The 12,012-nt window shown below is 35.2% G+C and overlaps 2 protein-coding genes across 2 annotated transcripts in view; one reads left to right on the top strand and one right to left on the bottom strand.

Annotated features, from left to right (window-relative positions):
* Positions 1-144: 144 nt before the first annotated feature.
* LOC117100518 (mannan-binding lectin serine protease 1-like) lies at positions 145-6,089 on the bottom strand. The gene is made up of 8 exons (XM_033240261.1): positions 5,887-6,089; positions 5,247-5,475; positions 4,402-4,702; positions 4,013-4,206; positions 3,244-3,391; positions 1,787-2,451; positions 1,235-1,592; positions 145-919 (listed from the first exon to the last, which is right to left on the bottom strand). The coding sequence occupies exons 1-8, from the start codon at positions 5,892-5,894 to the stop codon at positions 735-737; spliced, it is 2,088 nt and encodes a 695-aa protein (XP_033096152.1). The 5' UTR covers positions 5,895-6,089; the 3' UTR covers positions 145-734.
* Positions 6,090-7,939: 1,850 nt separating this feature from the next.
* The window catches only part of LOC117100503, a 7,395-nt gene continuing 3,322 nt past the window's right edge, over positions 7,940-12,012 (top strand). Inside the window, exons 1-2 of the mRNA XM_033240235.1 lie at positions 7,940-10,147; positions 11,189-11,389. Coding sequence (XP_033096126.1) covers positions 8,422-10,147; positions 11,189-11,389 — 1,927 coding nt within the window. The 5' untranslated portion in view covers positions 7,940-8,421. The remainder of the gene's footprint in view (positions 10,148-11,188; positions 11,390-12,012) is intronic.

The following is a 12,012-nucleotide window of genomic DNA, read 5'->3' as shown; positions in this document are numbered from 1 at the left end:
TATGGGGGGGGGGGGGGATGGGTACTCATTGGTGGGAGACATTATCTTGTTTGCCAATGTAGCCTTTCAGTTTCCCTTGAAAAATAAGGAATGGTATGTTATAATGAATTTAAATAACAAGACAAACGCGGTATATGAAAATAATTAATTATTTTTATATATTGCATTTAATCAGTTTCTCTTGTTATTTAAATAACATTTCTTTAATATTTTCTTTACCATGTACTTCTTGTCAGTTATCCTCCACAGGTCCTGTTTTGAAACGTTTGTGATTTATTAAATACTTTTTTCTTCATATTAAGTCTACAACTCAAAGCTGTATTTTTACATTATATCAAATAGATAATCAGTGCTCAAATATAGGAAAATTATGTTATATATCCCATTAAAACTAATTTATCAACGAAAGTTCTTTATTATGGTTGTATGAAAAAAGAGGTCATATTTTTGACATACGCTGAATTAACGATTCTAACCTATTGCACTAATGTTTCTAGTTTGCTGTTAGCAGTTCTTGGCTGAAATCTTTTAAGCTGAATGCTCCTGGACCGTATTGCTTCTAACCTGTAAGCGCGTTTTTTTTTTCTTTTGGGTTATATTTATGGGTTTCTTTCTTTCTTTTTTTTTGCCTCTTCTTTGGAGGAAACAACCAACTTTATTTGTCAATCAGTTTGTAATTTCAACACATTATTAAACTGTAAGCGCATTGTTTCTGGAGTTTCCGTGCGTCGTTTCTAGCCTGTTGCCGTAACGTTTCTTATCCAATTGACATATTTGTCCACCCGTGTGTACACACCGTAGTATCCTTCCTTGCCGCAACCGTTTCCCCACGACACTAGTCCATATGCAAAATAGGCCAAGTCGTAATTTCTGAACATAAATGGTCCACCGCTGTCACCTTCGCATGCGTCTTTTCCCCCTGTAAAATAAAAAAAATGGATGTAACAGTTTCATATAACACACATCCACACCCACACCCACCTATAAGAGACAGCACATATACATATATACATAGAAGAGAAGCCTTTTCTACTAGAACGTGTAATGCACAGCGGGTCTGTCTACTTTCCAAGCGTATCAGCATCAAAGAGATCTACTCTTCTCACAGTGAATTCCACCTGTAATTTCCTTTGTACGTATTGGGGTTCTTCAGTCTAAAAACAGGGGCTGACATTCACCAGAGAATTATCATTAACATATCTTAATATAATTAGAGAATCAATTTTCATCATACCTCGTCTTTCCCCCGCGCATACCATGTTTTCGGTGATCGGATATTCAAGCGGCCTGTATACACTACGACATTTTTGTCTTGACACCAGTGGAACGTATACCTCTCGCAAGTAATTCGAGGTACCACGGTCACTCGCCTGTTTGCCCCAGCCAATAACAACACCTTTTCTTGATGGTAGGTCGCCGTGATCAATATTATCGTTATTATCATTACTGACATTCGTACTCTGTTCTGGGAGACACACAGGGCGTACCATAGGAGAGAACTGCACAGACTGGTTCAGCTTCACTAAGGCGATATCAGCATCAAAAGCGATTATATCAAAATCCGGATGGGCTATAATCTTTTCTGGATAAACCCTGTCTCTTATATATATATGTATATACATATATATATATAGCAACACATTTTTGGACACAATAAGGCGGGTGCAACTATTATTAATTCCTATGGTGTAATCTTAGAATGTGTAGAATTTGAGTTCGGCTATAGCAATATAGGCCTACATTCTATTTTAACATCCAAAGGTTAATGTATAATGCTTAGGCCTACCTCAAATGAGTCATCTGCAGTGATATCGTTCGTACCGAGAAATATCTGTAGTGAAGTTATTGGTAAGATGGCACGACCCCGCTCTTGTGCCGTATCATTCAAACAATGTGCTGCCGTAATGACCCACTGCTCATTTATTAACACTCCGCCACACATGGATTTGCTCACTGAAAACTTCGACCGTGTGATTTTAAGTAAGGCTTGCCAAGGCCAAGATCCAGGTACCGCACGTCTGCCACCTACAATACGCCCTCCGACTTCCGATGGTCGGGTATGTGGAGAAACGGATGCCTCGCCACAAATTTGTTCACAGACAGGCTGATCAGGAGACCATACGCCATTTGATGTGCAGATCCTGACGCTATCCGACTCCAATGATAAATCATAAAACTCATCACATTCATATTCCACACTGTTTGTAAAAGTGAAGTTATTACTAAGACTCCTCCATGAGCCGTGTGGTATTGAAGGCGGTTGATCGCATTCTACAATTTGACACGAGGTTGTCACTCCTGTCCAGCTTCCATCAGCTTTACAAGACCTGGACTCGGAGCCCTTTAAGATGTAACCATCTTGACACTCAAAGATAACTGTTGCCTTAAAGGTAAATTCATCTCCGATCATCGAACCGTAAAGAGGCGCTGATATTTCAACACATGGTTTGGCTGTAAAGTTGATCAAGAATGATGTATTAGGATACAAAATAGGAATATTTTATTGAAATCATCCATGTTAAAAAGTGATTGAAGTTTAACACAAAATGAGTTTTCTAGAGAAAAAAAAAACACATCAGAACAAACGGAAGGAGACGGCAATTTTGGAACAACCATGATTAATTATAAATGTTTTTTAACGATTTGTGTTTTCGGGATTCAAAATTGACGGGTTCTTCTATGATTTTATTTAGCATCACGGGCTGTAGGTAATGATTTAATCTGATTAGATTCTTTGATTATGTTAAAGAAATTCCCCACACAGTCGAACACGGCGCTCTTCCAATGTTGGCATTTCAAGCAGAGACCGAGCTCCATTATAACTAGCACCAGGACGGATAAACTTAAGCGCTCGTTTTTGGATCTGCAGAACTTTGCTGCTTAGTGATATTGGTACCCCAAACTGGAACTGCATATTCTAGAATAGGTCTAATGGTATGGTACTGATATAGAAACGAACAAGTTCAGCGCCATAAAGACCAGAAAGCATACTGGATTTATGTAAAGGAAATTGTTCGATATTATATTCTTTTGTATTAGAAGCATACCGCGTTTATTCAAATAGACACCACGCTTTGAATAGATGCCACCTTCTTGGTCGCTTTTTTTTTCTTTGAACGAAGCCGATTCTGAGCATTTGGACGTTTACCAATGATATTATCACAGGCACTACAGTATATACAATACGAATATGAACCAGTGACGTCCCTTGATACTTTATACTTTACAGAGTATTTGTCATACCTGTGGTAGTGTATACAACTTCAAAACCACGTCCTCCTCTGAGACCGTCGGAGTGGAAGGAGATCTTTGCAACGTGGCCTCTAGTAGTAATGTCACGTGGCTTTTCGGTTCCACAGAGGGGACCGTCAATATTTCCGTCACTCTCAATCTTATTGAAAACAATAATAATTAAAATAGTAACACAATGTTATTAATAAGGGATATATTATAATAAATAATATTCAATGAATGTTTGAAGAATTTTGAATGGGAATAAATCTGAATGATCGGAATTATTAAGTTTGTCACGAAGCTATAAATAAGCTTCTATGAACTTCAAATATTTCAGACACTCATTGTATATACAAAGATGAAAGTTAAAGTATGTGTCAATACCCACCACAAACTTATATATATATATATATATATATATATATATATATAAAATATAAGTTGTGGTGCCATTTATTTGGAATTACGTTTGCATGGTGAGCAACAAATAATGATGAATGTTTGCAAAACATCAAGTTCTGAGAGGATAAATTCATTATAAAAAGAATCTCTATTGTCGTTAAGGACATTGACATCTACTTTTGCATCATCAGTATTCAATCAATCAATCAATAAAAACGGTAGATCTAACACTTATGTAAATACAATATGGAGTGAAACTAGCCCCCTTGGAGTCCTAGCTTAAGGATCATCCTCTTAAAATAAAGTAAAACATAAAATAAATGGTGGGGTTCCATACAACTCCAGAGATGCATTTAAAAGTTAAAAATGCTCTTACTTTCAAATAGTCGTATGGACATATGACGTCAGGGTGTTCTTCTACATCGAAGTCTGTGAAATTTAGATTAATGACGTAACCTGCTTCCACGCTGATTGTCCAATCGCATTGCAACTGCCTAGGATATTGTAGTGGATAATCGGGCGAAGATATTACACCCTCTCTGGCATACAGCATGTTCCCTGCACACTCCACTAAAGGAACATACAAAGCATTACAACATGTGTAAGGCCATCGATAAATAGAGAAATTATAGCGTACAGATTTTTCATCCTAAAGAAATCACCTATAGTGAGAAATTTCGATTCACAAATATATTCCAATGCTGTTCTGTATAGGCTACTCATAAGTATATGTTTACCTTATTAAAATTATAAACATCAGATTACCTGTACACGACAAACGGTCAGCATGCAACTCGTATCCTAGACGACAAGAACAGTAAAATCCTCCGAGGTAGTTGTGACAATAATGATCACATCCGCCATTTTCTGTATCACATTCATTGATGTCATTTGCACGGTAGTGTGCAGAGAAACCATAGAAATTGTGTTCGTTCGAGTAATCGGAGTGAAAGACTACTGCCATTTGGTTGCCAGTTGATGTAAATTTTACGTCACCAGGTGTACTGTCAACTCCAATTTTGCTGCCACCACAAAACTGTCCAAGCACTGCTTCATCGGTAGATACCTAATGTTAATGATTCCACAAAAAGTGTCAAGATTAAATAGGCTGTTATTTTAACTTGATATTACTTTTAAGGACATATTTTAACGACGAAGAAGATATTCCGTACTTTTTTTAATTACAAAATAACACGTTTTGATTAGAATCACTCATAACAGTCTTATTTTGAAAAGTAGGCCTAAACACGCTATATCGTCATTGCGGACTTATAAAATCCGCATACGCTACTGTCCGTACTGAGCCCAAAAAATCCGCAATGAAAATATAACGTGTTCCTATATAACGTACACAATAATTATACAGATATGAATACAAATATCAATCATTGGGAAATGACGTTTCAAAAACTAAAATACCAACTATAGCATGAAAAACAAATTAAAATGACTGAAAGGTCCACTGATTAATCTCATAATACATACTCCAAGTATATTGAAATGCACGCCATCGTGTTGGGATTCTATATTTCGACATTAATCATATCATCATTAGGAGTATGTATTATAGTTTCTTAAATGAAAATGACTCATTTAAAATATGACGTTACCTTAACGTAGTCATATTCGCAATCTTTAGAGAATTCGAGATCAAAATCTTGGAAAAATAGTTCAACTTTGAACCCACGAGGCACTGTAATATTCCATAATTTGTTGAGGTTATTAGCATAGGTGGCTGGATAGTCGGGCGAGTATAATTGACCAAACATATCGCCAAAACGGGAAACTTCTGTGGCACGGATAGTGTACACTGACAGAAAAAGTAGGCCTATCACTGACCTAATAAACAAAGCACAGAAGATTAATAATAATAGGCATATTTGCTTTAAATACATCAGTAACGATTTAGATTTCGAAAATTTGGAATGGCACACAATAGCAACAAACAAAACAATTGTATTTCCACCATAATATTACTCATGATTTGGAACAAGTCATAAACATTATGTAAATGAAAGTGTTGCACATAAGAATGTTAAAACCAAAAACATTGAAGGATTAAAATAATTCAAATCCATCAGCGGAAAACAAAGTTGAAGGTAAACACTATCACAATAAAAATATACAACAAAACCCACCCTTTTCCCCTAGTATACATACATGCACCTCTCCAAGTGCAGTTTAATATCGGTATCCTAAATCATAAAATATAGGCCTAGGTCTACATTAAAACCCGAAGCTGGTACCTACCGTAACATGGTAATATTATGATCTGTCTTCAGTGTCACAAAAACAGTTAGCGAAAGCCTTGGAGAATGAGGAAGAAAATGTATATTGTATATTATACCAGATTATTAAAACAGCCTATCGATAACATAATGTAGTTGAACTGCGATGGCCTTCCTGCTTTCAAGTGTTTATAAGTACAGCACCGGATCATGTCGCCAATACAATGCTCATAGTTTGTGAAAAATAGTTATAGTGTATCCGTTCAGGATTTCCTGTGAAAATGGAGGTAAAGGTTTAACGGAGAACATCTAATAGAAACCCAACTTAAAATTTACTTTTCATACTGACTACCTATTCAATTCGGGTTATTATTGGAATGCAAAATTTGCACAAATAGGCCTAAATTAACAGAAAATCAACATTTTTGCGTTTCATTTCATTTCATTTTATTTTATTTCACACAACGAAAAAATACAATATAAAATTCTTCTGAAAGGTAAATAAATAACAAGGGCAATATAATCAAATTAAGTAATATTAACAAATTATTAAATTACTGTAAATGATAGTAAGTGAAGATATAGTAATTAATAAAGTAATAATAATTGTTATTACCGTATATACCAAATTTGTTAAAAAACTGATTCTGACTGAGATTTTGACACTTAAACAAACATATCTCAGCCTAACCGAACGACCGCATTGTGCGAGATGCGAAGTACAAAAATTAATCTCATTAGAGAGGGCGCACTTTATTGACTGTATAAAGTATACATACAAGCGAGAGTATTCCAGTGGATGCGATCTACAACCTCTGAATTTGCCTAGTAACGATGAATTCGTCGAGAAAATGGTAATATTTTATGAGAAATAGTTTGTATTTCTCATTTTTTTTATTCTTTTGCGTAAAACTAAAATTCATGCCAATATTTTTCCATGATTTATAATAATTGAAGTAATGCAAATGCATATTTTCTAAAAAAAGTCAATTTTAGTGAAATTTTGCCGGGAATGGGGCTTTAATATACAAAAATCTTTGATAAAAACAAGTATGAAAAAAAAAAAAAAGTCTCCCAATCCTTAGCAAGTTTGCGCGATATTTTCCTGTGCATCGCGCATTGGGCTTCCCAATCGCGCGCGCACCCATACAGAATATAACGCGTAATCATACTGCAACTGTCATTTTTAAGTCTGTACTCGTGGGTATTGTATAAATAATAATAAAAATAATAGTAATATTAATAGCATGGTGTTACAATACAATAATGAAGAATAGCCCTATACGTTTTTTGATGTGTCGATTTATGGTCTTAACTTATGTCGTAGGTAAGTTTCTTTGGGTTATTATAATGTCTGGGGAAATAGGCCTAGGCCTAGTGGTGTTTTCATTATTTTTTATTTTAGGTCTAGGCCTAGGCCTAGGCCTAGCCTATGCTTAGGCTAGTCCTTTGCCTGTTTTCTGAATAGAAAATACCGGTAGATAACTAATCATTCATAGTAAAATAGTTCTTTAATAAAGAAATGATTTAAAATCGTATCTATTCCTAAACATTTGGAAGGGTCACCTCTTTAAATATGGTTTAAAATAAAAAAAATAAATATAACAAATAATCAATATTTATTTATTTGTCTATATATAATCTCAATCATTAAATACTTAATAAAAGCCATATAATTCTTTTATTTTTAAACAATTGTTTAATTGAATTGTGAGTATAATTGTAATTTTATTAGAAAATGTTTGAATTTCATTCTTGTTTGGTAAAAATATTTTGAAATTGTGTGTGCCAATGCTGCTTTAAGTTATTGTTCATTGTAATTTCAGACGTTTCATCCTTGTGATGATGTTTTTTTGTTACGTTTTAATAACTAAATAAAATTAAATATATGAAAACAATTAACGGTACATACACGGCAAACCTAATTTTAATTTTAGTTATCGCGAATGAGTATGATTTAAATGACTTAGGCCTATCTCAACTATGTACAAGTCAGTTGTATGAGAGAAGGTACCTGGGGGATATCTAAATGTACATCATTAAGGTACTATGTTTTTGTCTAACGGCGTGATACTAGCCTTGACAGAGAGCTTCAAATTCATCTTAGACACTCTTTCCATACTAAAAAAGGAACTTGAAGCAATTACTGTATGTTCATACTGGAACTGTTATTTGGGCGTTGCTACATTTTCTTAATGTGTCTTAATTTGCTTTCAAAAATGTATAAACTTGACTCGGCTGGGCCTAGCTAACTATTCTTAAACATTTGACGGGTTGCTGTTCCTGTTTCCTAATAGGTGTCATAGCATATGTCGATCGATATGGAAGTGACGAAGACAGACAATCCTCCTCACTACAAACCATTGATCTTGTGCAGAAAATTAAAGCACACTCTAGCAGCGCTGCTGAAATCAACGAATTGGAAGAGTTCCATCGAGTTTTTGAAGATGTTGACATAGACGACCTCACCGCGGCAGAAGTGGAACAATCGTTAGATCTGTTAACTGGACAGCTAAGTAACATTTATGAGCCAGTTACGAAAAAAACCATAAGTACAATGCCACCGGTATATCATCTAACAGCTGATGAAACGACAACTAAATTTAACAGGCTGGAAGAGCATAATTCCATTGATGGAATATCGTATAAATACGAAGATATTGATATTACCACTAGCCAATACAGTGAACCAGTTATTGAACCGACTTCTGACGTCATGCAGTCGTCATTAAAACATACTTTAGTCAATCTACTTATGACATTGTTAGATTCGTTAGAAATTAAAAAGGAAATACGTATTAAAAATGAAGAGCTAATTCTGTTGAAGGATATGCTAAGAAAAATTTCTAAGCATATATATATATTTCTAAGAGAAAACCTTGAAATAATCACAGATATCATTCGAAAAATGTTATCTTTAAACAGCACAAAGCCGCTAGATGTTGAAAAGAACAGTGGCATACTAAGTTCAAAAGAAAACAATCATAGCCAAACGTATAAGTCAATGAAAATATCTTCTGTAAAAGACATACTAACAATTTTGAATTTTTTATATCAGGAAAAGGGTGGCTTATTGAATAAAAAAATTGACAGTTTAGAAAAACTGTTTGATGACAACGAGAATCTTTCCATATCAAATGAGAACGTTTGGTCAATTATCAATACATGGACCTCTGAAATAAAGGTCACCAATTTGAATGATTCAGAAGAAGCGGAGATTGATAGAAAATCTTCACTAAAAACAATTGATCTTCTGCAGAACATTAAAGCTTACTCTAGTGCTAATGCTGATGTCAAGGAAATGCAAAAATTAAATCGATTTCTCGAAGGTATAGACAATTTCACTGTGGCAGAGGTAGAACAGTCGTTAGATTTTTTAGCTGTCAACCTAAGCAATGATAAACATGCTGCAAAAGAAACCATGAGTGCAGAACTTCATCATTTAACAACTGAAAGTACGCCGACTGAATATAATTTGCTAGAGAATCATAAAGAAACAATTATTAAACCTAGTTCAAACGTCACGCATTCATTGAGAACTACCCTGGTAAATGTACTAGTGACTATGTTAAGTTCGTTAGCGAATACACAGAACATCCGCATTATGAATGAAGAGATGGTTCTAGTGAATGGTTTGCTAAGAAAAATAAAAGAAAGCGAAAGCGAATTTCTTTGGAAAAACCTTGTATTAATTACAGATATAATTCGAACAATTTTATCTATAGATCATCTGGATGTTGAAAAAGATAATTTTAAACAAAACTCTAAGCCAATGAAACGATTATTTTCAATTATGAAACTTGTGGATCAAGAAAAGGGTTACAAAACAAAAGAGGAAATTCAAAAATTGGAAGAACTGTTTGATAACAGCAATGTTTCCATCTTACATGACAACATTTGGTCAATTATCAATAAATTAACCACAAAAATGAACACAACAGATTACGATGATATCGATGAAGCTGTTAATGAATCAAGAATCAAACCAATAATAACGGAGATGATTACAGAAACATACGTGGATGAATTGTCACAGACAACAACATATATGCAGCAGGGTACTTCAGAAATGAGCTTAATTACGGATGCCGATTCGGCCGAGTCTTCTGTGAGTTTAACAAACCCTAGAACTAGTAACATGTATTATGACCCGTATGAGGACTGGTATAGAACAAAGAAAGGGCACATCAATACGGATTTGAATACTGTTAAGCCTGTCGTAGGTTCTTCTAATCTTTCTTGGATTACCAACATGTTATATGACACAACGATTCGACCAACAGGTTAGTGACGTTCTAATTCCCACTCTAATACAGCTTTCTTTAATGTTATCCAAACCTAAATAAAGTGTAACGAAAAGTCCGTAATTGTTGACTCATTAAAAAATGGATGTAAAAATTGTCACTTAGTCGATGGTAGTGTCGCGATAGAGGCCCATTTTTAATAATAATAGCTGTCACTTTACACAACTAAGTCTCGGGCGCTTTCCACATTATTACCCCAGTCATTGGAACGATGCCTATGGGGGATAATTCCATAGTTTACTGCATGAAATATATCAGCGCATTTTGCACTCGGAACTCAGGTACCCACTTATACTCCTGGGCGGAGAGAAGCAGTGCTGAAAAAGTGCCTTGCTCACAGACACGAACAAAATGCACAGCGAGAGGGAACCTTGACCTCGAGTTTGGGAAACCAACCGTTCCCGCTGCGCCAAACCACTTCTACAAAAGTACTTATTTAGTTTAAAGTTCACTCTGTGTGATTTTGTGATTATATAGAAACATACGTATTGTCGAAGACAACAACAGACATGCAGCAGGATACTTTAAAAATGAGTTCCATTACGGATGCTAATAGGCCTACGTTCCAGTCTTCTATGAGTTTAACAAACCCTAGAACTAGTAACATGTATTATGACATCATTCAACCGACAGGTAACGGTGTAATGCCCGGCACACACTGCGTCGTAGGGGGCGGTTTTGCATTCGACTCTGCCGACGGATCCTTTTCCGCTTTCTGTGAGCACTTGACGATGCGTCGCCGTCTGATAATTGTTGACTGGAGGGATCGCGTTAACATCGACCGTTACGCGCGTCTTGCAGCGTTGCACTTTCAAAAGAATGGCGGCCGACGACCGGCGGCTCAGTACGTGCATCCGGTTTAATAGATATTTTATGATTTTTAGATTTTTTAAAATTTTAGATTAAACTGACAAGCATAGTGACGTTGTACAGTAATCGATAATTTATTATGATCATTAAAAAAAGAATATTTGTATACAACCAAACGTTTGTGACGTTTTTAGAATTAATAATTTACAGAGTTTCGAGACACAACTCTGCCTGCTTTTGAATGGTCGGAATGGCAAAAATGGCAGCCTTGTTCAGTTACTTGTGGAAGTGGTGTTGAAGTAGTCATTAGAGAATGCAAATTACACGTTGATTTAATTTATATAAAATCGGACGTGTGTGAAGGAAACGCCACCAAAACTGTCAACTGTATAATGTCTCCATGTAGTACCGGTAAGTTAGATATCCATCATTTTAGCGTTTTATAATTTTAAATTCTAGCCATTGTGCATTATATCATTTTTAAATATTAAACTAATTAGGTTCAAAATATAAATTGATTTATTAAATACATTTTCTGCTCACATTTACATTATCATTTTTTTCGGTAATAATATACTGTAATTATGAAAACCTCTATATTATTTCACAAATAACATTATTTGTCACGTAAAAAACTATAGGACTACTAATAACATTAGAATTAAATAATAATACGTGACATAACTTATCTACCAAAAGATTTTCAAAATGTCAATTGGTCATTCGTTCAATGAATAAAATTAATTGATATGCCCCCGCGAAATTTTTGTGTTCTAGACGCCCGAACATAACATTTGAGGTATTCTGGGCTATCATTTTTTCTTTTTCTCTCTTTTTTTTTCTTTTTTTTACCTGCCAAAAGGGGGGGCCGGGGTCGGCCCGGCCCCCCCTAAATCCGCCCCTGGTTGTAACGAATGTGGAATTACCCCTGGCACCATATTACTTGATCGGTATTAGAAATGGAGCACACACTGATGATAAACAAATGCTTGAAAACCAAGGTGGATAGTAGTGATACATTGGCCTGCCATGTC

This window comes from Anneissia japonica, unplaced genomic scaffold, assembly GCF_011630105.1.
Source record: "Anneissia japonica isolate Jap-2015-1 unplaced genomic scaffold, ASM1163010v1 scaffold4446_len648930_cov198, whole genome shotgun sequence".
NCBI classification, from domain to species: Eukaryota; Metazoa; Echinodermata; class Crinoidea; order Comatulida; family Comatulidae; genus Anneissia; species Anneissia japonica.
Note: the sequence above shows the minus strand (reverse complement) of the source record. Positions and strands in the feature narration are given on the sequence as shown.

Excerpts from the sequence above, each read along its gene's own strand:
- LOC117100518 (XM_033240261.1), bottom strand. Across the intron at positions 4,207-4,401 it reads TGACCGTTTGTCGTGTACAG|TGGAGTGTGCAGGGAACATG; the intron begins GTAATCTGATGT and ends ATGTTCCTTTAG. Across the intron at positions 2,452-3,243 it reads AGTTGTATACACTACCACAG|CCAAACCATGTGTTGAAATA; the intron begins GTATGACAAATA and ends TCAACTTTACAG.